Raw genomic sequence first — 26284 nt, 5'->3', positions numbered from 1 at the left:
TGTCTCTGTGATGCTGCTGTTCTGTCTCCAGCTGCAGTTCGTAAGTAAGCACCACCCTGACAAGGATGACAATCCCATGATGACATGGGATTTTGCTGTAGAAACAGAGCTGGAGGGGTTGCAAGAGGACAAGTAGTTTAAAAGGCCTGCATAGATCGCTGCACTGTGCCGAGGTCCGTCCTGCCAGCTGGCTTTTCCTCCCTCAGCCACCTCTCAAGGAAGACCACCCATCATTGTCTTCTTCTGGCACATCTGAGCAGCTCCATCTCACCCTGTACAACTCCTCCTTCTCTTCTGGGAAAAGGCCAGGGATAATTGTTGAAGGGCTGGTGTCATTAAAGCTGGCGGTGGACAAAGCTCTGGAAGAACACCAGAGTGCCCTCCTGGGTGTGCTCAGGGAAGAAGAAGACGGAATAGGAGGCTTTCTTCAGACTTGTCTGCCTTTGTTTAAATGCTTCTCATTTGCTGCTCCATAAACGTAGCCTCTTCCCTCTAGAGTAATGAAGTTGTAAGCATATCCTCTGAAATTGATTGAAAATGCAGTTGAATGTTGTAAGGTATAATCCCACTTTAAAGACTCTCTCATTTAAAAAGATAATCTTATTTTAAGACTCTTGATATTACCACGGCAGTGCTTCTGTTTAGAGAGGAGGGAGAGGAAAAGAATATAATTGGGATAAAAAAAAAAAAAAGGAAAAAAGAGCCTAGTGTCTTTGTAAAACAAATGGTCCTTTCTCTAGCCACATGTCAAATAGTCCTGCCCATGTGGGGATTTCCATGTAACTACAGCTGCCCATATAGTTTCTGCTTTTCTCCTTTCCTTCTTTATTTCCTCTAAAGAAGGAAGAAGCAAATCATGCGTGCACCGCTGTCCCTCTGGGGCACGAAAGCCCTCTTGGCGTGTGGAGCACCCTGACGGCGCATGTCATCTCCCAGGATTTCTGGTGCTGGGACTGACGTTCAGCCAGGAGAACAGGCTGAGGAGGATAACCCTGCCTGGGTGGGCATGTTGGTGGGTGGCTGGAGCTCCCTGTGGGCCTGGAGCCTGGCATCAGCTCCCTGAAATGTCACCAATCTTGGGCAAAGCCTCATCGCGCAAGCTGTAGCCTGGGCCGTGCTGGGGAACTGCTGGAGAGCCACCAGTGGAACTCTCTTGCCTAGCAGTGCCACAGCTGCCCAAGTGACCAGTGTTGAGTGACTCTCACCACCCTGCTGGGAAGATCCATCATTGAGGCAGCCAAGGAGATCTTTGGCCTCAAGTTTTTGGGGGTGTTAGTTCAGAGGAGACTGCTAGGAGATTGGGAGCATGCCAGCTTGGGATGGAGGGCTTCCAGTGGGACGTACCGGGAGGAAACTTTTAGGAGAAGAGTAATATAGCTCACTGGTAGCATCTTTGCTGAAGACAGTTTGGGTAAACTGGATGTATTCTGTCCAACAGACACAATAAGATTCACTTTGAAATATGTAATGAACTAGTCGGTGTCATCTTGAAACATGTCGGCAGTTATTGCTGAGGATTTGTGGAGGGCAGGCCATTTTTTGGAACTGGAGGAGGGCCAACATGATGAGGAAAATGAGGGTCAAGGGATTTAGGCAGCCAGACAGCCTAACTCAGATCAGTGAGGAGATGTTAGAACAAATCATTAAACAATCAGTTTGTAAGCTCTTAGAGCATAATAAAAACAACAGATGTGGACTGTTTTTATGCAGGTTTTATACAACTGTTTTTATGCAAAATTCCCTGTATAAAAAGGTTCGGATGCCCATCATTTATTCTCTGCACCAGTGGGGCAAAAAAAAGCCAATTTGGTTTGCAGTAGGGAGGGCTGATGTTGAATGTTAGGTGAGGTGTAGCCAGCGATCTGTCGGAACTGGCTGCCTTCCTCAGCCCTGCGTCTGTGCAAAGCATCTCCCTTCCTTCATGTTTCCAGGAGCTGCTGTCAGTGCCTGTTTGCAACCTACTCCTTGTGGAAGCCTGGGAGAGAACTCACTGCATCCTCCAAAGCTCTGGTTTAGAAACACCTTTCATTATGTGCTTACTCCTTAAGCCTGTGAGTAGTTCCAGGTATTTCTTTCCTTGAAGGTAATTATACGTGTGCCCCAGCATGTTGCTGGATTTCAATGTGTGTTGATGCGCACAGAGCTTTTTCCAAGCTCAGATAATTACACGTGTATGCTTCAGAGAACTTTGCAGCCCAACTGACCTGTTGAGTGGCACTCATAAGTGACGCGTGTTCACTGCACCATTATTTCTTTCAACTTGTCCCCTTTCCCTCCTGAATTTCTTTGCATGTGGGTACAAAAAAGCAGTGGCAGCAAAGCCCGGTCTGTGCTGTGTGCTGCACCAGTCGCTCCTGATGTCTGTGCCCAGGAATTCACCTGTACCTGTGGAGATTCTGCCTTGCAGCTCTGTCTTGTTTGGAAGGAAGTAGGTGTCTGGAGGGAATAATACCAAAACCAAAATGTTTCTGTCAATAAAGTGTATGCCTTTGCTGTCCCCATCCTCAAAAGCTTTGCTGTGGATGCTTCAAAAATACATAGAAGAGAAAAGGATAAAACATTTTTAATAATGCCTCTCAAATGACAGTCATGGCTGCTGGAACGTAAAGCTTCTTAGTAATGTTGTTACGACGTTGTTTTGGAATGATATTAGAAGTGTGAGCTGCAATGGATGTAAAAATTAAAGAAAGAGGAAAATGTTCTTGGGGGACCAATTTATTTATGAAGAAGAAAAGATTTTTTTTTTCTCATTTTCTTTTTCAAAGTTGGAAACAAGCAAGAAGTCTTGTTTGGCTTTCCCTATTTGCTAGGATGGACTGTAGAAGGCTGAAGACTATTCCTCTGTGGTAATAGCAAAATCTTTGACAAAGTACTGCTGTTGGTGTTTTTCAGGGAGGTTGTGCTGTCTCCATCCTTGGAGATATCCACAACCTGATGCCAGCTAGCCCTGGGCAGCCTGCTCTGGGTGACCCAACTCAAGCAGGGTTTGGAAGGGACCATCTCCTGAGGAGCTTGTGGGATTTTGTGGTCTCACTGAGCTGCATAAAGTCACCAAATACAGTTTCTGAGCTGCCGCTGTGTTTCCTATGTATTTCTGCGGCTTCTCCCAGATCAATAGCAATCCTATAATGCAGTTATTTTCCAGGTCCTTCAAGTCTTGATATAGTAATGCCTCCTCAGGACAGTGGCTTTAGTGTAGCAGCTGGTGCCACCATTCTTCCTCTTATGGTTTCTTCTTTCGATACAATAGGGTAATTGCGAGTTTTCCACAGATTTCCACAACTTTGAGGCCACACTGGCCCCAGGGGATGCAATCCTGCATCATTTTAGGCAAACTTCCTGACTTTTGTCCAAAAGGCTTAATGACAGGTATGCGCTTGCAGGATGACAGCTGTTGGTCAGGTCGCCTCAAGAACCCCTTTGGGAAGAACAACTTCTCGGGGATCCACTGAAATCAAAGCACTCAGTTTTTGTGTCTAGCTTTCTCTTCTCTTTCTCACACTCTTGAGGTGTGAAGGAGGTGTTTTTTCTTCTCCTTTCTTCCATCCCATCAGAGAGCAGCAAACGCTTCTGCCATTTCGACAGAGAAGGTTTATAATAGTTTGTGTATATAAATGATGTAAAAAAATTCAGCTGTCGCAGAGAGGGAACAGTTCTTTCATCTCTTCTATATGAAAGCGAGTCTGTATTCTGATATTAAACCTTCAGGGTCAAGTCATTGCAGTAGGAGACAGCCAGTGGTGGGGATAAGGAGCTGCCCGTGATAATGAAGGTAGCGGCATCATGATGCAATTGTTGCCTGCTGGTTTGTCACTGTGCTAAGGTCAGCAGGGTGGTGCTTTGTGTTTGTGGTGGCTTCTGCCCCTGAGAAACCAGGACTCGGCAGCAGCTCTCACCATTCCACGACAGGGCTTTGCTCTGGCGAAGAGCGTTCAGTGAGCCAGAGGAAGGTGGGTTGTAAGTGTGGTCCATGGCTGAGAGAAGCACCAAAGCACCACCCCATCTCCACCTTCTGAGCAGCCTTCCATGGACACACTCCACAGAGCTGGCATCAGCAGCGCCGTTTGTGAACCAATAAGCATGAGGCATCCAGGTGGTGGAAATAACGTGTGTATTGTAGCAAAGCCTAATGCTGACTCCTAGTGATAATGTGATGTTCCTTGGGTATTGCTAGCAATGTTCTGTTCGAAAATGGTAATAAAGTGCACATTTGCTTATTAGTAATGAATGTCAAGCCATTCACCATCATGGAAATATCCTATTTCCATGACTTTGATAAATAGCTGCTGAAGCTCATGAATTTTTAATAGTAGTCCTATATTTAGGGGCTTTCAGTTTCTGAGAGATAAAAGGCTCTTCGGAGATGGGAGTTTGGGAAGCACCTTGTCTTCTGCAACTGCTGGTACCTATTTAAAGCCAGTGTTGTCCTTCTAATGTATGAATATTGTGCTGACATTGATTGATATGATTTTTATACTGGAGATTAGGCTCTAAGCCTGCCTGTCACCATAAAGCACAATGTGTAACTGCAGAGGAACCTGCCCTTGTACTTGGCTTCATCTGCATATGGTGCTTGTTCATGTTTTCCTGATAAATGTAATATAAAATCAAATGAACTGATTTCCCTTTACCATGAGACTCTTCCTACTTCAGACAAGTCAATACATGTGTTATTGTGTGTGCCTATGTGTGCGTATAGATGAGTACGTGTCTGTACATAAATATGCATAGATGTGTGTGTAGCCTCTGCAAGACCTTCTTGTAGGCACATAAATGAAGCTCATGTGTCAGTTTGTATTTCAGTGCCAGCTCAGGAGAGCGATTTGCACGCGCACAGACAGAGCGAGCACATGGGAGGCAAATGCGCTCCCCACAGCATGACTTGCCTCCTCTCCTGGAGGACTGCGGGGTTTGTGGTGCTCTGCCCGCTCCATGTAGTTCACTGGGAAATAAATATAGTTAACCAGAGGTAAAATCAGAAGTGAGGATTTTGGGTTTTTTTTGGTGTAGAAACTAGCTAGGACAAAACCAGAAAGGCAAAACTAAAACCTGTAAGTGAAATTCCAGAGGAAAGCTCAGCTACACATCAGAGGATAGTCCTTGGCCACAGAGCAAAGCTTGTGCATGGGTCTTCCAAGGTTCTGGACCCTGACAGCTCTTGGTTTCTGGCTGAATCCTCTGAATGGCACTGAGCTCCTCCTTCAAGGATGCTCTTCTGGACAAAATTAGACAAGATCACAGAATCATAGAATGTCAGGTGTTGGAAGGGGCCTCAAAAGATCATCTAGTCCAGCCCCCCTGCCAGAGCAGGATCACCTACAGTAGGTCACACAGGAATGCGTCCAGGCGGGTTTTGAATGTCTCCAAAGAAGGAGACTCCACAACCTCCCTGGGCAGCCTGTGCCAGGGCTCTGTCACCCTCACAGGGAAAAAGTTTTTTCTAATGTTTTTGTGGAACCTCCTATGTTCCAGCTTGTACCCATTGCCCCTTGTCCTGTCATTGGACGTCACTGCAAAGAGCCTGGCTCCATCCTCCTGACACTCCCCCTTGAAATATTTATAAACATTAATGAGGTCACCCCTCAGCCTCCTCTTCTCCAAGCTGAAGAGCCCCAGATCCTTCAGCGGCCAGCCACATTGTCACCCATTTCCAGGAAAGCGTCATTATTCAGAAAGTTTTCTATTCACCTTACTGCCTACTTGTCCATCCTGCATCAACCCAGGTTCTCAGTAAGGATTTTATGGGAGATAGTGTCAAAGCTTTACTGATATCAAGGTAATCTCTACTCATCTGCCAGGCCAGTTATGTCATTGGAGAAGTTGATGAAAGTATTCGACATGAATGACGTTGGCTTCCCTTGGCTGTGCTCTGGGTCTCTGTGTGTTGATTGGAGTCTGGCACTTGGAGGGCCATGATCATAGAATCATAGAATGGCCTAGGCTGGAAGGGACCTTAGAGATCATCTAGTCCAACCTCCCTGTCATGGGCAGGGATGCCTCTCAACTAGATCATGATACTCAAGGCTCCGTCCAACTTGGCCTTGAACACCTCCAGGGAGGGGGCAGCCACAACATCTCTGGGCAATTTATTCCAAAATTTTGCCACCCTCGTACTGAAGAATTTCTTCCTAAGGTCCAATCTCAATCTATTCTCCTTCAACTTAAACCCATTTCCCCTTGTCCTATCAGTGGACACTCTTGTAAAAAGTCCCTCCCCAGCCTTCCTGTAGGTTCCCTTCAGGTATTGGAAGGCAGCTATTATGTCCCCCCAAAGTCTTCTCTTTTCCAGACTGAACAGTTTCAGCTCTTGCAGCCTGTCCTCGTAGCAGAGGTGCTCCAGCCCCTGGATCATCCTTGTGGCCTCCTCTGAACACGCTTCAACAGATCCACAGTCCTCACCTGTACTGGCACATGGCGTTATTCTTTCCCAAGTGCAAAACTCTACCACTTGCCTTTGTTTAACTTCGTAAGATTTCTCCCTGCCCAGCCCTCTAGCCTGTCTAGGTCTCTCTGAATGGCAGCACAACCTTCTGGTGTGTCAACTACTCCTCCCAGTTTTGTGTCATCAGCAAACTTGAGAGTGTCACTATATAGGTAACCGAAAAGGAGACAAAAGTCTCTTGAGCTTCTTCCTGCAAAATTCAGAAGTTGAGATGTGGGGAACAAGAAGTGTGTGCTGTCTTGGGCTGTGCTGAAAGCCAGAAATCGCTTTCACTGACTTCAGCCGGCTCTTGGCATTCAATTCCAAAGGGATGTTGTGACAGATTTTCTGCTGGAGTCTGTCTGTAGCAGACCGCTGAAGTCATTTAGAGATCCTCAGTTAGTGCTAATTGCTGGACTGTCCTTAGTTTAGAAAGGACTGTGATGGTTTATGTCAGTGGAGGACCTAGCTTGCCGAATCCAGTTTTCAGCAGGCTCGGAGCATGGTTTGCAGTTGCTGAAGACTGAGTGTTTTCATGCTGTGAGCAGCAACCATGGGCAGGCTATAGGTAGTGTCCACGTAGTGAGCCCGTGGTTGATGGCCTGCCTCTGCCTGGGGCCAGACAGCTCCAGGAGGAGCACGGGTGCAATGTGGGCAAGGGCCGAGACTGAAATGTCAGCCCTGAAATGAGTCTGGTTTCATCTGCTCACCAGAAGCACAGTAGAAGTGATGTAGGTTCTCAGTTGGGAGGCTCTGGGCATTTGCTTCATCTCCCTAAATGGGAGCCCTGACTGGTTTTAGAAAGTGATTTATCAAGCTTGATTGGACAGCACATGTATCAGTCTTCACTGAAATGGTTATTGGCAAGTGCGTGATTAATGCATATAACACTAAGAAAAATGACGAAATCTATGCCTGAAGTATGGGAGATCTAGTGATGGGATAATTAGCTAGCTGGGAAGCTTCCGAATTGAGCCTGGAAAGGATAAGCTTCATGGTGCTGCAGAATTGAGTGAAATAATCCCCAAACTGTTAGCAGGCAAGCAGACTGGTATTCAAAAAACAGGTGAAAAGGGTCTGGAGAAGATGTGATGCTGTTGGAAGGGCAGGAGTGAGCACTCCATGATGCGGGATAACCGGCCAGACAGAGAGCTGCCTGCGGCTCTCTCCCAGAGGGAGCTTGTTTTGTGACTGGTCACACGTGAAGTTCAAGCCAACGATGTTGTGATGCCTTGGAGAAGACATCCTGTCACCCTGAGAAAGCAGGGGTGTACCTTCAGAGAGCAGTGAAGAGTTCTTTTTTTGCCATAGAGAGTGTTTATGTTTTGCATAGGCAGAGTTCATTGTATCCAGGTGGTGTCAGTCTGCCATACTGCTGGTCTCTATGTTACTCTAGTTTCTGACAGATCTGGGCTTATTCCTGCATATCTCTCTAAAAAACTACCCACAGGTGTAAAAGCAGAGCAAGAACGTGGGGGAGCTGCACTGCCTTGTCATCTGAAAATCCCTCCTGACGCTCTTTTTCATTGAAGGCAAAGGCCACAGACTTTCATGAGGACTTTGTCTTGAGCATGCACATGAAGTGTCTCTCTGCATAGCAAGAGATTGCATTTGCATGTTAGTGAATGTGTCTGTGGGAATCCAATCCTCTTCAGGTTGGTTTTCATTGGCTAATTTCCGCTGTGGTTTATTTCAGCAGTATTGTCAATACTGGGCATGGGTTGCAAGATGGATTGCAGCTATCATCTTTTTCATTTGAGTGGATGCTGCTTGTTTACATCCCCAAGAAGCCCCTTTTAATGTATATTCATTAGTCCATCCAAGTAAAGGATTACTCTAATCTCTGATTCCCCTCTTATGTATGTAACGAATGCATTTATCATTTTAACCTTGCAGTCTCGGAATGGAAATTTTTCATGTCAGTTTTATAAGCAAAATTATGGATGTCTGAAGTATGAAACTTGCTCTGATTTACTAAATATATTTACTTAAAATATAAGTGCCTAACCACTTCACGCACCTTGTGGATGATACTGTTGGGATGGAAAAGTGAAAGGAGAGCTTTGCTTCTGTTTTGACTGAGAGGGGAAGGGGGTAGATCCTTTGTGTGTGGGGAATGTAAGCTGAAAGAGAAAATTTTAACAGGCTTTGGCTTCATACACTTGGAAAAACAAATAGTCATTCACCCTGTGTGTATACACGGGGTAATGCAAGACCGAAGGAGAATGAAGCAGCTTTAAAAGTTGTTGAAAGTTGTTGAAAGTTGTGAGGTGGTCTTGTACCCCAACTTTGCAAACATTTGCTCTGCAGAGGAATGGGCTCATATTCTGGCAGAGCAGTCCCCAGGCACAGGCATGTCGCTGCAGGATGGTGGCTCTTTGACAAAGGTGGGGATCCTCTTTTCTAGGCTGGTCTGCTGGTAGAAAAGACAAGCCATGTGGCCTCATTGTCCAGAATTAAGCTCCAAATAATGCAAAATGCTGATTACATTGAAGTAGGGAAATAGTTAATGGGGTGCCTAACGTAAAATAACAAAGAGGTTGAAATAGCTTTAAGCGTTGGGAAATTTGAGGGAGCTTAAAGAGTATTAGAGTTGCTACACGGATGAGCCTGGACAGTTTAAAGGTTTGGGACTCATTTGCAGGCAACAAATCCCTGCAACGACGACGCGTGGGCAGCAGAGCCTGCAGCAGCTGTGGGGCTCAGCTCTGCTCCCCGCGGGTACCAGGTAGCCTGAGCTCGATGTGACCGCTGCATGCCCAGCATCCTACGCCTGGCAAAGGGGATGTCGGGGCTGGAAGGAGCATCTGCAGCAGAAAACGTTCCCAAGCTACAACTCTGACATGATTTGGACAAAGTCCCTAAAGCCTGTCTGTTTGCAAGGAGGTTTCTTTTTTTGTTTGTTAATTTCGGTTCCCAGCCACTCCTGTAATGGGTATATGTCTGAAGCATACTGGGGGAGTTTGCTCCCCTCCTCAAAACTCATGATATCCCTGCATCCAACACTTGGGTTCTTGTGAGATGAGAAAATCCCTCCTTTTTCTCCTCAAGATAAGAAGACATGTGACAGCAACATCTGTTCCTTTCCAGGTGGCTTTATAGAAGTACTTCTTGCAAAAAAAATTGCCTTTTTTGGTTAGCCTACCCATCAATACGATAATAATGTAAATATTTGTTCCCCAAAATAAAGCTAATGAAGGAGGGACTGTATTCTGTTCCCAATCAAAAGAAGTCCAGGAAGTCCAGACTAGCTGTAATTAAGCCAGTAAGTTGTTAGGAATTTCTGGCAGTTCATGTCAGGACAGGAGCTAGCCAGAGATTTGTTCTTTTCTTGCTGTGGTTTTGCTAAGAACCTTCCTTGTGCCAGTTATTTCTGACCAGAATGTGTGGCTGATAATGGATAACTTTGCACAAGTATTGCATTTGTCAAGGGAAACATCTTGATCCGAGGCCAGCTGCGCCTAGCTCTGTGAAAGTTAAAGCACGAGCTCTGCTTGTGCCCCGTGTGTCTCCTTCTAGAAGCAATAACTCACTGCTGCTAGTCACGGGAGACACAAATAACACAAAACAAAACCTGAAGCCTGTTCAGATGAAATGCAGAAATAGGAAAGCTAAGAGATCCTGGAAAAGTTACTAGAATCTTCCTGTGACAGAAATAAGTCTTCTACTGAACAAAAGGAAACACAACCTTGTCTTTAAAGGTCATTTGCTATTGCTGTTTGACTTAAACTCTCTCTGAACCATATGCTGTTGCATATTATTTATTATTTCTGATTTCTTCCCTGTTTGTGCTTAGATATATTTACTTGTTGTCCTCGGATCTCAGATGTGCCTCTGACCTTGCGAGCTCTTAGTTTGCTTTGAGGCCAAGGCAGAACCTTTTTGCCTTCACGAGGGCTCTGCTTTTATGTAGAGATTTGTTGATTCAAGGCTTTACTTTGTGCATCTGGGGAAAGCATCTGTCCCTGGGAAACCTCTTCTGGATCTGGCTCGTTGTGTGTGTGTAAACTTGGCACGATGAAGCAGCCACACAGTGGAGAAGGGTTTGAGCCTGGAGGCAGTGCAATGCAGGGCCAAGAGAATCTACAGAAAATGAAGAAACGTGCCTCATTTCAAAGGAAGCACGCATTGCAATCTCTTTGCAACTCTGAACATCTTGAATGCTGAATGTGTGAAAATCAGATGTGTGGGGGATTGCAAGCAGCTAAGCTGTTAGGTACACTCACAAAGTCATGCGCGTTTGCATATGTTACCCACAGATAAAACATCGCAACAGTGTGAAATCACAAGCCTGGCCAGAACTTCCCTGGCTGGTGCTCCAAGGCAGAAATGGCGCTTCCCAGGAGATGCGATGAAGGGTGTTTGCATGGGTGCGTAGGTGAGTGGGTGGGGAATCTTGCTACGCCTGATACTTTCAGTCAGTGATTTCTCATGAGTGCTTCCTCCAGAAAGCGAAGGAGCGATGGTTGTTCTCACTTCCCATGCAAATCAGCTGCCAGGTCTGAACTCCCCATGGAGCACATGGTTCATCATCTCATGTTCCCATTCCTCTGGCCCGTGCATAACTTACCGGACTCAGAAAACATGCAGACCTCTCCCATTTTATTCATGCCACGTGTGTTCTGTCTGGCTCATCCCACCGAGAGGCACCTGTAAACAGGTACTTGTTGAGGCTCAGCAGCTTCAACTATGATGCTCCCATCGCTGTGCCTCTCGCTGCAGTCTCTGACAGAGGAGCTCACAAGATTACAGCTATCTGTGATTGAAATGTGCATTCTGACTGGGCTTTTAGGCTGTCCCATTGGTAAGGGGAGCTAAAGATCAATGTGTGGGGGGGGAAACACACGTCTGGCATGGTGTAAGATGATAACCCTAGCTTCATGTAACCTGCCAGCTTGTCATGGTGTCATGGAACATACCAGGGTCATTCCTTCATCTCTGGTTTTTGGATCGAGGGGGTGTTTCTGCTGCTTCCTCCCGATGTTGACAGCAGCCAGCCCCTGCAGCCCCATCTCCCAGTCAGGTGGTTCAGCATCCTGGCTCCCGTCAGAGCTTCTGACAGAGTTGTATGTAGTCTGAATGTCTAAAAAAAGCCCCCGGGATGAATTAATGGCCGTGTGTGACTGAGGGTGAAGTTACGGTGGGATTTATGCCCTGTCAGGATCCCACAGCTCCCCTCTCACTGTATTTACCCAGAGGGCTGCTTTCTGATGAGAGAGTGTAGCAAATCAACCAAAATGCTTTCAGAAGAGAAGTTTGTGGGATGAGCCACTTGTGGCAGGATGTTTTCTGTGTGATTGACATCTGGTTTGAATTCCTCAGGTGGGACTCCGGGTCTTTCTGCAGCTCCTGAGTGCAGCTACCAGTGAAAAATGGGCTGTGGAGGGGATGCCATGTGGTTTCTAATGCTGTGCTGCACCCCTGTGCCTTTACAGCCCCTTGTTTTCAGCAGTTAAGTGGTGACATGAGTGAAAACATTAGCAAAATGATTCACTATTGATGTATCAGCACAATTTGGCTCTCTTGAATTTTAAATCATGCCACTGTAATGCAAACACAACTTTTACTTGGCAGAAAGTAAAATATTTATATGTGTAGAAAAAAATACTGTCCTCCCCTTGGAGAGAATTTGACCAATTCTTATTGCTTTTAAAGACAGCGGCCCCTGTGAAGGGCGGGTTTCGGGGGGATGGTGTGTCTGGTAGGGGCTATGGTGCCGTCAGAGCTGATGCTGTTGGAGGTCAGGGCATTGGGCTTGGATGATGTGCAGGCAGGTGGCGAATGTAATGTTCTTGGCTAACCTTGAAGCAGTCAAAAATCTCAGGCTTGAGTTTTAAATTCATAAATCTGAGGATGGGGAAAAAACCCCAGGTAACTGTTTTAAAGTATATTTTTATTTCCCTCTGTAAAAGCTGTTGGCATTGATTCAAAAAAGGTCTCGGGTTACATCACAAGGTCTGCACCCCTAATATCATTCCCTCAGAGATGCAAATAGTAGATGCTGAGTAAACCTACTGAGCAAACATACAGGGACAATTTCTGATGCACTTTCCCCAGTTGTAGCTGTTTGCTGTACGCGGACTTCCTGAGCCACAGGGAGCGTCTTTATCTAACTCATCTTTTCTGGACTTCTTTTCTTGCATGGACTTGTCAGTTTGCTTTGTGAAGCTGCAGAACTGGGAGAGCTGGTGACCGGGAACTGCCTTTCCTCCCTCTCCTCGCTGCCCAGCTTCAGAAACTCCTGCTCCGGGCCACCTTTCCTAGGGTGGAGAGGCAATCCCTGTTCTGGCATTTCATGCTCGGTGGCCTGTCCATCCTCCTGGCTGACCCCATCGCTGCTGCCCAGGATGGGAGACCAGCATGACAGACACTGCCCGAGACACGGCACCGGGTCCCTTCGTGCAGTGGCTTAACAACATTCCCTCCTGTTCTCTGTTCTTGTTTCGATCGTTGCTAATGATATATTTGCTTTCCCTTTGCAAGCTGGCACATGTCAAGCACCTTGTTCACAGGAGTGAACAATCTGTCACCTGGGCTTAGGTGACAGCTCGCACCCCGCTGCTTGGCACAGCCACATGTCTGTGTGTTTTCCCAGCGACGGAAGTGTGGTTGTCTCTGCGGCTTGTAATGACAGCTTGAAGTAGCATCGATATTGCGAATGCCAGTGGCCCCTAATGCTGGAGCTGCATGCCTAAATCCTGGTTTCTAATCCAGCCCAGTCATGTTATTTTTTCAATGCTTTGTCATCTGCTGTGCAATGGGACATGCGGCTGCTTCTGAAGAGAGAAGCAGCCGAACAGGGGCCACTGGGCAGAGCCAGTCTCCTGGAAAGCTGCATCCACATGGAGCTCTCCCCACGAGGTATTCGGGATTGCAGTGCCTGGCACTGATATGACTTCTCTGGCTGTGAAAGAATTGTGAGGACAGCGTGAGAAAATGAACCGTTTTTTTTTAAATTTCTGACATTGTTTTTTGCTGATAATTCATTGCCTAGGCTAAACATCCTCAGTTCTCCCTTCTTTGAAAGCTGTGGCAGATTTCCCAAGGGTTTTCTCATCCCTAGGGTGGGTGCTCTGGCTAGCAATATAAAGACTTTTTTGAAAAATAAGTTATGTTGCAGCTTTGAGAGCTGTTAAATGCAGTACAGTTTTGTTTGTGCCTTTTGTGTTGTTTTTTTTTTTTAAAGAATCCTTTTGGAAATGTGGAAACATTAAATAGGAGAGGGAAAGGAGTGGCAGGGAAAAGAGATTTGGAAGTGGAATGGTACGGCCGCGTCTGCTCTGCACATCTGCCCATGGCACGGCGTGCGAGCTGCTGGTGCTGAACAGAGGAGAGTTTGTGTTGCGCCAGCAAATCCTCCAAGCAGAGTGGTAATGTGGATCATTTCTGTGAGTGAGCTAAAGCCAAAGCTGAGCAGGGTTCCAATTTTAATGAATTGCACACTGATTGAGAATAAAAGGAGAAGAATTTATTCCAGCTCAATGCATTATGACTAAAATAACTTCTCCCTGTCGAGCGCGGGCACAAAGTTTTCCTCCAGACCTGGGGCAGGGAGTGTGCACTGTGATGCTCTCGTGTGGGTGAGCAGCGGCAGCTCTGGGGCGTCTTGACGCCTGAAATCTTGCAGCCAGGTTCTCAGCTCGTGCAAAAGAACACAACATTTTACACCTGCTACTGGTCTGCTCCTTTGTTACTTACTGCAGGCCCAGCACCTACAAAGTCTGCACGATGAGAGTGGAACAGTTAGGCAGAAATCTTTTAATTCTTTGAGTTTAGGTTCGTTGACAGGGTAGTTTGGTTTCTTTTCCTGGTATCAAAATAAGCCTGGCAAAATCTGCCCCTGTAGTCTGTACAAAAGCTGAGGACTCTTTTTAAGCCAAACAACAAACTGTATGAGCTTTTATACTCAGTAAATAGGACAGCTGTTGTTGGAGTGGTGTTCCAGCAACACCCTTTATTTCTTCTTAGAAAGGAGCTCCTGTGTTTTGCAAAGCTCTCCTCTTATCTGAACTCATCTGCACCTGATGCATCTAATAAAAATGCAGCAGATTTCAAATTTGCATACATTATTTTATAATTGTGTGCACTCAAATATAAGCCGCTTAAAAGTGTTTGTGTTCAGACGATGTCGTAGAGGCCGTGGTGATGGACGCCTTAGGTTGCCTCGGATAAGAAGGTGCGTTTCATTACAGTGTAGGGGTGAGATCCTGAATCCGAGGGAGCGCACAGAAAGGATGGCTTAGGGCTCCCCACCTCTGCCAGCAGCGACAAGCTAATTCTATTTTTATACTTTTTTTTTTTTCTGAATGCTTTTACCTTAGGTGCACTTTGGTCTCCTTGAATCTCCTAGAAACTCTCGATAAAGGGATTGGATTTTCATCATCACTGTCTGTTAGCAACTGTCATGGTAAAACCGCCTAGACAGCTGTGGGAGGGAGAGGGAAGCATATCCGCCTGTGTATTAGCAAACCGATTTGCATCCTGCTAAAAACATCCCTGCCCCCGTTGCTTTTGTAGTGTCTTTTTGTAGCGAATGGTCAAAAGCATTTCTGAAACAGAACCGCAATGAAAACATTTTATTTTTCACATAATGACATTTTGCTGAGGAAGGATGAATCCTTTCCAGCTATTTTAACTTCCTTGTCTTGCATCTCCCATAGTGTTTTGCATTGGTTTTCTTCAGGATTTTTTTAAGTCTAATCTTTGTGCTGGTACCTGTCTGAGTGATTTCTTTACGTCGCACACCCCAGTGTGGATTTGGCAGCTTTGTGCATGCCTGGCCCCACCCATGGCCACAGCCCCTGTGTGTCTGAGAGTGTTGCTGGTGTCCCTTCCTTCTAAGGTGAATTTTAAAGGTGCCGTCCGTGCCGCTCTGGTAGCTCCCACTAGTTTGTTAGGACTCATTATAACATTTGCTGATGCGTAGGAATGCAGTTAGCAGTGTGAGCTTGAGTCTTTGGTCAAAATACCGGCTCTCGTGAAAAAGAACGTTTTCCTCCTCAGGTACAGTGCCTGGATAGGTCCCTTGCTCACATTCATAACCAAATTAAGCCGTAGCTGTCTTTTGCTCAGTTATTGCTTCACAGGCAGCAAAGCTGGGAGTGAGCTGGGTTGTTTTTCCGTTTAATCATCTGTGGAATTGCTAATTCCAATTGCTGAAGCTTTATTAATGACAACGATGTGAAAGCCAGGAACAACGCAGCTTGATTTTTATTTGTTATTTTCCAACTCAAAGCTGAATGTGCAGAACTGACTGTTAAAAAGAAAGCCGTTATTTTGGTGGTTATTGAGCAATTCAAATCTGGAATTACTGAGAAACACTTGGAATGCCAGAACATCATCTTCACACTGGCTTTTCAGTTTATAACCAAAAGTCAACCTCATGGGCAACCTAATTGGCAGGCTGTCTTGAAGTGCTTTATAATACAGTTAAGATCCAGAACAACAATAAAGTGTTTGAGTAAGTGGAAGTAACGTGTCTCTAAGTGACTTGCAACACTGTATTTGCAACAAAGGTTATTTGGTGGTATTATGTGCTCTTTTCAACTGTTGGACTGATTACTTGCCTTTGGAAAGAGAACCATGAATCCAACAAAAATATATTGCTCTTACTGAAGGCACATTGAAAAAACTAAACTGCTGAGCTGTTTTCTGGGTTGGCGCAGCGGGCCATCGTCTGTCCCAGATGCTCGTTAGTGAGTCATTTCAGAGACTTTATGACTCTGTTGGACTTAAATAAAATAAAGCCAAGCTGAAGTGCAAACCTCCTCTAGGCGTAAGCTCATTATTTTGTAGCTGGTGCTCCCCTCTGCTGTAAGGAGAAGGTGAAGAACAGCACAAAGGAATGGGAGGGGGCTACCGGCTTTAGCATGTCACCTTCTGACCACGGAGAATTCCTTTGGTTTTTCTTTTGTGTGAGCTGGGCTACAGCGAGGTGTTGTAGGGCACTGAGGAGGTCGTGGTCATGAGATCAGTGAAGTCAGAAACAGGATCCTCTTACGCTGCCAGTGGGCACCTTTATTGAGAGAAGCAGCATCTGTTTTGGGCTCCTGTTTTTTTTCCCTGCTCTGTCATATCATTATTTGAAATAATTATGTGTCTGCATGAAGTTTCTTCATGCCCCAGGCTTGGCCATTTCACACAGGCCTCTCTGGGCTCTGGCGGGCAGAGCAAGAGCACGCGGGGAAGGTGGGAACTCTCGCTTGGTATAATGACATTTTTACATTACGTTGCTTAACAGTATATAGTGGCTTTGAACAGCAGATTAAACAGCTGAGCTTTCTTTGCCCCCCTCTTTTTGCAGCTCTCCACGAATTCCCCAATGACATCTTCACGAATGAGGACAGGAGACATGGAGCTGTGGTCCTGCACGTCCTTTGTGTAAGTCTGTGACTTCATGTTTCTTCTTGGGGCTCGCTGTGCTCACCGCAGGCTGATCCCAGGGCTTCTGCTCTCAGTCGTGGTTGAGAGAGTTTCTGAAACGTCCCTGGGTGTAACACCAGTTTTACATAAACACTTTTTAAAAGCCCCAGTGCAGCCTGTGGCTGCTGATGTGGGAATTAAAAAATAAAGGAAGTCTTACCCCCAAAAATTGCCCCAGAAATCCTTGCAGCACCCTTTATGACAAGAGCTGTAGGGGAAAGAAATTAGAGAGGGTTTTCTGTTTAAAATGATTGTCAACTGGATTAATTTTAAAAAGTAGAGACTGGGTCTCCAGAATTCACCTGAGTAGTTAACTTGATGAAATGAGTTTTTCTACCTGAATAGATTAAAGAAAAGACAGTAGCTTCTCATTCATCAGCTGCAGGGTGTCCTGGATCCTCATGGGAATTCTGGAGGATGTTGGGCAGGCCAGGGATTTATCTCAAAGTTCAGAAACATGCCAAGAAAACTTTAGTAGATTCTATTTTAAAGATGTTGCTAACATCAGAAATCTGTGCAATTTTGGGCTTGTAGTTTTGTGATCTCTGCCCTGAACAAGTCAGTCTAAGTGGTGTGCATGGGTGAGATCGTGTTTAAAGGTACTCAGGATAAATTTATTTAAATAACCCTGGTCTGCCAGTCCACTAGACACTTGAATAGTGTCAGAGGACCTTGTGCTCAGCAGCTGCAGTACTGTCACAGGGAGAAGACCTCTCCCTCCAAGTCCATTCCTCAACTTTTGTTAGGTAGATGAAGGTAATTCTTTTCTTCATTTAAGAAGACCTGCCAAGTTGGTACTTCCTGGGGGGAAGAGGTATTCTTAAGCAGCCAAAAAGATACCTGTTTCTAATGAATGTCTAAAAGCATTTAATAATTTTTAGACAGCTTAAATGAGCTGTCACCGTTAGTTATGCGCAATGATTTGTGAATTCTTTTTAAGTATAAACTAGATTGTATTGCATGCTGTAACACGAGTGCTCTGTGTTACAATTTTGCCTTGGCTAAATGGGTGCTAGAAATTGTTGAGTAACATCACCATTGCCTTTTTCTGGCAAGCTCAAGGCTTCTAAGTTTCCATGGGAACACTGAGCTTTGAGATGTTTTGGGAAGTGAGCACTGGACCCGAGCTGAATCTTTTAGCACCTGCAAGAATACTCCAAAAAATTCGTATAGACTCTCTGTAAAAGTAGCATCGCCTGGAGCCTCTCTGCAGTCAGGGGAGAGAGAGAGAGAGACAGAGACCTTCAGAGGATCTTCAGCTCCAACGCTGCAGGTGTGAGGTGAAGCTGTAGGTTGGTTCCTCCTGCTTGGCTCTGGGCAGATCTGCTGGTTGCCCCCATGATCACCAGAGCGTAGTCCTGAAAAACCCTGGTGGGCTGTTGGCACCCTCGTAACTGTGCTATGGGTAACACGAGCGTTACGAGAATTGTTCAAGAAAAGGGTAAACTATATGCAGTTAAATTCATCTCTCTGCTTAAAAAACAACTGGCAGAGTCCTGTGCAGCCACTCTAGGTACATTGGGATCTCACGTTTCTTAGATTTTAACACAAAAAATATCTTTTAAAAGTCTCTTTAGTTACAGGAACGAGTTCATAATGAGACCATTAAAAATACGAGCTGTGAAAATAATTGTTAATCTCTGTGTGGTGCACACCTCTGAATGTGTTTTTCCCAGGCTATTTGAAAGAGGCAAGACCTGGATTGTATTTTTTCATGATTAGTTGCAATGAAGTCACACATTACAACTGACTTCATAAACTATGAATTGGGTTGTTTTCCAGTCTACTTTAAATTAGATTTGGACTTTTTCTTAGTCGCCGAGAGGAGTGTACAGGAGGTGTCCTGAAGTTTCCCCAGGCAGAGAGACACTGGGAGAGCAGAGACACCCTTCCAGAGCCCTGTCCAGATCTGGCAGCTCTCTTAAATGATGCTAACGAGACCTGGGCATTGCTGGGGCAATGGCTACCCCACCCAGGTGCTTAACGATAAAACCCCTCAGGGAGCGCAGTGACTAGTCGCTGAGCACACAGCGCAGAACGAGCACTTGAGCCTGCGTGTGGTGTAGCAGGATGCGGGAAGGGTAGAGATTGTGGGGAAGAACTGAAGCTCTTCCAGGTGAGTCTCACAGGTGATCATCACCCTCTCGGTAAGAGCTCAGCCATGGTCTCTACCAGACAGAAGGCTGTGGTCCCAAAACTTGCCAGAATGGATGTGGGAACCCAAACGGAGCTCCCATGGAAACATCCAACTGTCTGACTGCAGTGAGTGCCAGGGCCTGTCACTCGTAATAGGTGGTGGTTATAAGAACTGCTGTGTGCGGTACGAACAGGTGGATGAGCTGCTCAGCACGGTGGCACGGCTGAGAGAAGTTGTTGAATGGCTAAGGAGCATCAGGGAAGCAGATAGAGAGATAGACTGGTGGAGCCAGGCTCTGCCTTCTTTGAAGCAGAAATGGGAGCACCCTTTGGAAAGTGCCCTGGATCAGGGGGCCCCAGTATCCCTCCCCCGTCAGGCCAAAGGCAAAAGCCTAAAGAATAAAAATGAAAAGAATGAATGGAGGCAAGTTCATGCTTGGGGCAGCAGGCGAATTCCCTTTTGGGCTGGTGACACAAAACCAGGAGTGACTGACACACCAGAAGACAGTGTTGCCATCCAGTGAGACCTGGACAGGCTGGAGAGTTGGACAGGGAGAAATTTAATGAAATCCAAAAAGGGCAAGTGGAGAGTCTTGCACCTGGGAAAGAACAACCCCAAGTACCAGCACAGGTTGGGGACTGATCTGTGGAAGAGCAGCGCAGGGGAAAGGGACCTGGGGGTTCTGGTGGACAGCAGGATGACCATGAGCCAGCAATGTGCCCTCGTGGCCAAGAAGGGCAATGGCATCCTGGGGTGGGTTAGAAGGGGAGCAACTAGTAGGTCAAGAGAGGTCCTCCTCCTCCTTTACTCTGCCCTGTGAGGGCACATCTGGAATATTGTGTCCAGTTCTGGGCCCCTCAGCTCAAGAGAGATGGGGAACTGCTTGAGAGTCCAGTGCAGAGCCACAAAGGTGATGGAGTGGAACATCTCCCGTATGAGGAAAGGCTGAAGGAGCTGGAGCTCTTCAGTTTGGAGAAGAGGAGGCTGAGGGGTGACCTCATTAATGTTTATAAATATGTCAAGGGGGAATGTCAGGAGGACAGTGCCAGGCTCTTTGCAGTGACGTCCAATGACAGGACAAGGGGCAATGGGTACAAGCTGGATCACAGGAGTTCCCACAAAAACATTAGAATAAACTTTTTCCCTGTGAGGGTGACAGAGCCCTGGCACAGGCTGCCCAGGGAGGTTGTGGAGTCTTCTTCTCTGGAGACATTCAGAACCCGTCTGGACGCATTCCTGTGCAATCTACTGTAGGTGATCCTGCTCTGGCAGAGGTCTGGACTAGATGATCTCTAGAGATGCCTTCCAACCCCTAACATTCTGTGATTCTGTGATTGTGATTCATAATTGCTCTTGAGAGGTTGTTTTCTTCACAGGCCTTTTTATCAGGTCTGAATAAGCTGAACATACTTCTAATATATCAGATTTAACACATTAAAATGAGGTTTGAGGGGCTGAAATTTCAAGGCAAACTATCCACTTCAGAATAAAAAGCCCCTTTTTAGTGAGAACTAGATGTAAGCATTTACTGTGCCACCAGAACCATATCCAGTTTCCTCCCTCTAGCAGGCAGCAAGACAGACACATCATCACTCCATCGATCCTCCATTATTCTGCATAGTGGTTTTATTGACAGAAAAACTGAATTTACTCTACTCCAGCCTGGGTCTAAGACCTGGCTTGGATCACCTTCTCACACTCTGGTGTTTGGGGGGATCCAAAAGAAAAAACTGATACTTGAAGAAGGTAGGCAGCTGTCAGCATTTAGCAACCTGCCTCTTTAGTCTAGGTTGAAAGGGCTTGTCACTGTATTGGGGTGATAAACCTCTAATTCTGTTTTTCTGCTTTCTGGCAATGCAGTTATCAAATGAGTGATCAAATCAGAGCATGTGCAGAAATGTGCTTTGTGGGGAAAAAAAAGGATACAGCCACACACTGTCTTTATTGAAATTTCTTTGCAGGTTTGAGGAAACTGGACTGTAAGGGCGAACAGTGGAGTGATGAGTAGCATCATGGGTGATGAGGTCATTACCGTGCTTCTCATGATTGTTCATCTCCCCTTAAACTGTTTTTAATAATTTCAGTAAAAACTTGTTCTTTCTTCTCTCCCCCTTTGCTCATACTTTCATGTTGATTTCGGAAAGAGGTCAAGGTAAAGCCAATTTCACAGAGGCTCGGGAACTGGGGGGCAAATGGTGTGAAAAACAGTGTAGCACTGAATCTTCAAGATGGTGTTGAAATCATCTCTTATCGTTAAATTCCCATCTCTAATCCTGGAAAAAACATACTTGAATTATTTTTGAGCTTAAGTTTTCATGGCTGAGATTTTCACAGAAATTACTGGCTCTTTGCAGCAAAGTTAGAATTTGAGTTTTGGAGTGCAGGAGGATTTAAACCTGTTCTTGGAACATTTAAACAGGAAGAAAAACCCAGGGGCCATTTTTATTGCTGTTTTCCCTCCAGAAAAGAATTTTTTGGACTCCTCCCACCAGCCAAGCTTCAACAGTAATCTTCAAAGAGAAGCAAAGCAGGAAGATGTTAGTGATGTGGTAATAACTGTGTTCAATAGGATTAAGACACTGTTTTCCTACAAACATTGGCCACTTCTCTCAGCTCTAGTTATTCACTGGAGCTGCGCTGCTTGTAGAAGTGGTTCTGCAGTGGTACATGGCAGGTGTTACCGAGAGGATAGAGCTGGTTTTGATCTTTCAAGTGGTTTTGTCTTGCTTTGGGAGTGGGAAGATGAATAATGATGTAATGCCTGTGAGTGGTAAAAAGAAAGGACCAGGTTGCCCTCCCCAGGAGGGATGAGAGCGGGGCTGGGGGGACATAAGGCACCCTGTGCCTTCTGCCTGCCAGGTCTGAGATCAGGACATAGCACATTCCATTTCATAATACAGAAATGACTTTCTTTTTAATAAAACAGAAATGCAGATTAAATGCACAAAATCGAAGTGTCAGTTTGCTAGGTGTCCTTTCAATACTCATGTTCCCCCTTGGGTTTCAGTCATTTGGAAGTTGCTCCTGTGTGGAGTTTAGTAAGAATTATCACTGGAATCTCAGATGACGTGGCAGGGCACTTCAGTCACAGAAAACAAGCTGCTTTTCCCCTTTTTCAAAACACTAACTTTTCAAAAATTATTCCTCTAGGGTTCAGACTTTCACAGAATGCAACCGTGAAAAAGCCTTGTGCTGTGCAACCAGGGGAAAAAAAAGGAAGGCAAAAGTCTTTAAGCGTGGTTTAGCAATATCCAGAGAATTTAAAAAGAAAAAGAAGACCTTATGATGATGATAAAATGTTGACAGTTTTTGATAGCTTGTAAGAACTTCTGGATAAATGCTTCATAATCTTTCTATTAAATCCCTGAGACTGCTATGTATTCTTCCTGCAAGAACATTTTATTTTCTTGAAGATTACATACCAAAACAAACCTAAGAGGAGTTGGGATGCTGCAGTTTGTTTCTGCTTGACAATCTCCAGACTCAACTTTTTTTTTTCTTTGGCAGGCCGTGTATATGTTTTATGCTTTGGCCATTGTCTGCGATGATTTCTTCGTTCCTTCATTGGAAAAGATTTGCGAAGTAAGTATCAGAAAGTGTTACTTAAGTTTGTGTGCTTGAGCAGCAGTTCTCCCTGAGAGAACAGTGCTTTGGTTCAGTTACACCTTTGGGCACGTCGCTTAGGTCTCCTGGGACTTGGAAGATGATAGTCTTTTATTTCTTGACTTTTGCTTGGAAATATTAATCCATGGGATGTTTCTGAGTTTTATAAAATTAACTTGAAAGTTAGAAATCTCCCAAGCGTCAGGCTGAGAAAGAAAAAAACGCACAGGAGAGTTTAGATGTTTAAACATCTCTTCAAAACCACTAGGCCCTACCCTTAGCTGATATAAATTAAAACCTCTGGTGGTTCACCCCACCCCACCCCATGGGTCTTGTACCTTGCCTTCAAGTTCATGAGTTTCGTACCTCGTGTTGTGTTGGTTGTAAAGCAGCAGGGACAGCTAGGTCAGCTCTAAAGAGGCTCTTCCAGCAATTGCAAAGGACTCTGTCCCTCTTTTGCTAAGGTTGGCATGCTGAAATTTGAGATGACAAAGAGTACATTTTAGCCTAAATCGGCTTGGACAGCTACAGGGTGAACACAGAACGTGTGCCCAAAATCACCAGGAGCCCTCTCCAGCATCAGTCTCAGGCAATGAAATCTCTGACTGTAGGAAATATGCATTGTTCTTGCCAGTTCGAGGTCTCCATCAGCTGGAAGAGACTTCTGTCCATCTGCCTGGCAGTAAGCATCGCTCATCGGGACACAGGCTGTGCCTGGCACTGGGAGGAGGTGTGGGAGGCAGCAGGAGAAATCATTTGTGCTGACAGCTCTGATGGAAGTTGCCTCTAAACTAACCTGATATTTGTAGTTCCATACCCTGCCATGCAAGCCTTTTTTTGTATCATCTCCTTTTACCAAAAAAACCACCATTGTTTTGGTGCATAGGTATTTAGGTAACTGAAGGGCAGAAACTCAAGGCAGGAGGAGCTTCTGTCCTGCAGAGTTGCTGCTCTCTTTAGGGCTGAGCCCGGGCAAGGCCCCTGCAAGGTTCAGGGGGAGAATGGATTTTATTATCTGTGAAAGAGAAAACGTAGCAGTAGAACGCTAGATCTCACATACTTGTATTAAGAAATTACTGTCCAGGAGTACACTGTGTCATTGAAGATTATCAGCATGGGTCATATAAATGGATCATAGTTTTACTATTCCTATTGCTCCTACTTGACTCTCTCCCAAAAAAGGTTTTTCTCACTCCATAGGTGACCTTTGGGGGCATTCAAGTCCTTTTATTTATGTATTTTATGCATAATTAGGCAGTTCTGTAATTACATGCTAGCAAAAGCAATACACATTCCTGTTTCCTCATCCAACTACTTTTGATTTTATCAGTTCAGAATGGCTTGTCTTCAAAACACCCAGCTTTTCATGGTTTGTCCTTGATGTTAGCACTCAAGAATGTGTGGGAAAAGGCTCGTGTCACTTTGCAAAGGCCTCTGCAGCCTTTTGTAGTATCCACTCTTGCTTGTTTTTCTAGGAAAGGGAGGCTTTTATTGCTGCCTTATGACAGCTGACGTTACCACCGTTGCTCACACCAACCAATGCTCTCCCCACCTAAAGACTCTGTGAAGTGAGGAGGCTGACCTGGAGAGCCAGGGCTGCTGCGTGAGGGAGAAGACCACCCGAGTTCTCCTCCTTCACCTGATGAGACCTGTGATCTTTTCAAGGGTGTTCGTTTATTTGTTAACTCAAAAAGAAAAAAAATTAATAATCTGAGAGAGAGAGAGAGCCCTTTGGCAGGACCTCATGTCCAAGGAGTCATGTGGGTTATGGCAGAACATATGATGTGCTGAGCATGGGAACAACCGTTGATGGCAATGTCTTACCCTAGTGCTACCACTTGTCCTGTCCAGGACATGAATGTGTGTGTTAAGATGAGAACTTGTTCCAGAACACTTGCTATGGCAGACATTGACATTCTGTCTTGATTCAGATGTACTTACCATAAAGCCCTGGTTTTAATTTGTTTTCTAAACTGGCTTCTACTTGTATTTGCCCAGCTACTCCCTCTAATTTGTGTTATACCTCAATTGCAAATGTTTGTCTGAAAATAGTGGAGAATTTCCCTCCTTCGTAGTATGCTGTGTTTTCTGTTTTAGTGTATCAGCTAATTCGTCATATCCATTGTGGTGAATTACCTAGGAGCTGTCCTCAAGGGAACCTACTTTAGCTTTACATTAAACCATCCTCACAGAAAGTCAGCACAGCTGGTTTCCTCGGCTGGTGGCGTTTTCTTCCAGTTGCAGACCGATGATTGTAGGAAGACTGTCTCTGTACTTCTGTAAGGAATCCTGCAGAAGAAACTGGCCTTTGGGGATCTGCTTCTGGTCCTTTGGACCTCTCCTGCAATACTTTTAATCCTATTTAAAATCATTTTCCCTAAAGCTGCATTTAATCAGGTTCCACAAACTTTTGTAGCAGCACAGCGATGCCTTAAAAAGTGTTCCCGGTGAGGGCACAGCTTTTCCAGCTTTTCCTTTTGCCTTGTCCCTGTGACATATTTACAAAAGTTTTTTTTATATCCCTAGTGGGATCTTCAATCCAGATGAGTTTGTTGGGAGGATTTCTGCAGTCTTGTCTCTGTGCAGAGGTACTTCAGTAATGATAAAACTTTGTGTAGTGACAACTCAGCAGATTGCAGCCGTGTGGCGGGGAGTGGCTTTTCCGAGCTCCTCATTAATCCGTGGAAGTTGCCGGCAAGGTCATGTGGTTTTTAACAGCCTCATGGCGTTTGCTGAGGAGTGACTTACGCAGATGGAGCAGTGGGAGTGCAGAAAACATAAAGGAAGTAATTAACCAAGTAAATCTTTGGAAACTCTATTTTTCATAGAGTGGTGGGTCCTTTCCCTCCCAGAAGCCCTCGCTTAAGATAGTCCCTGGGAAAGGCTGTGGGAGGTAAGTATCTTTGAAGGTGATCCCAGTAAAAGGGTCTGAGGAGGCATTAAATAAATGCTCAAGGCTGAAATGCCACCAGGGAAGGTGGCTGGGGGTGAGCCGAGCCCGAGCTCCAGCCCCTACCCTTTGTGGGCCAAAGAAGATGAGATACAGAGTGTATCGTGGAGATCGTGGAGCAGACAAAGAGCTGTGACTGGTGAAACTGCCTTGCTGTTGTACACAGTGCTGCTCTTTCTCACCTGTAAAGGGCATCACAGCCACAACCCTCTACGTGAGGAGATGCTAACTTATGTAGCCAGTGCCTGTGATGACTTTTCCTCCTATGAGTAAACTTTATTAACAGAAAACTTTATGCACATTGACAATTTCCCACCCTTGGCAAACAGGTTAGCGTTTCTAGTTGAATTCCTTCAGCCTCTCAGTGTTGTAATCAATGACTCTGATGTGTTTTTCTGCAGCGCTTGCATCTTAGCGAAGATGTGGCCGGGGCAACTTTCATGGCAGCGGGAAGCTCTGCTCCTGAGTTGTTTACATCTGTCATAGGTAACTAACCTGCTGCTTGAACCTCCGCGTTTCCCTGGCAATTTTTCAGAATTTAATTGGGATTGCTAAACGCATGTAACATTGGTTACAATATCTGGCCTTTCCCTTGTGGGCACACATAGGACTCATTGCCATCACCTCTGCTCTGGTTAGTCTTCTAACACCACTTCCCTCGAGGAAAAGCCAGAGCAGGGAGATGAAGAGGATTTGAAATGCTTTCCCACAGTGACAAGTTGGTCAGAGCATCACACTACCAAAGCAGCGG

At 45.5% G+C, this 26284-nt stretch overlaps 1 protein-coding gene across 1 annotated transcript in view; it reads left to right on the top strand.

Moving 5' to 3' along the window:
• Positions 1 to 16724: 16724 nt before the first annotated feature.
• LOC104270511 (sodium/potassium/calcium exchanger 3-like) overlaps positions 16725 to 26284 on the top strand; it is a gene marked incomplete at its 5' end in the record, with an annotated part of 29213 nt that continues 19653 nt past the window's right edge. Inside the window, 3 exons of the mRNA XM_009864901.1 lie at positions 16725 to 16801; positions 22488 to 22562; positions 25935 to 26019. Coding sequence (XP_009863203.1) covers positions 16725 to 16801; positions 22488 to 22562; positions 25935 to 26019 — 237 coding nt within the window. The remainder of the gene's footprint in view (positions 16802 to 22487; positions 22563 to 25934; positions 26020 to 26284) is intronic.

The sequence above is a fragment of the Apaloderma vittatum genome, unplaced genomic scaffold (genome assembly GCF_000703405.1).
Source record: "Apaloderma vittatum isolate BGI_N311 unplaced genomic scaffold, ASM70340v1 scaffold6082, whole genome shotgun sequence".
Lineage (NCBI taxonomy): Eukaryota > Metazoa > Chordata > Aves > Trogoniformes > Trogonidae > Apaloderma > Apaloderma vittatum.
Note: the sequence above shows the minus strand (reverse complement) of the source record. Positions and strands in the feature narration are given on the sequence as shown.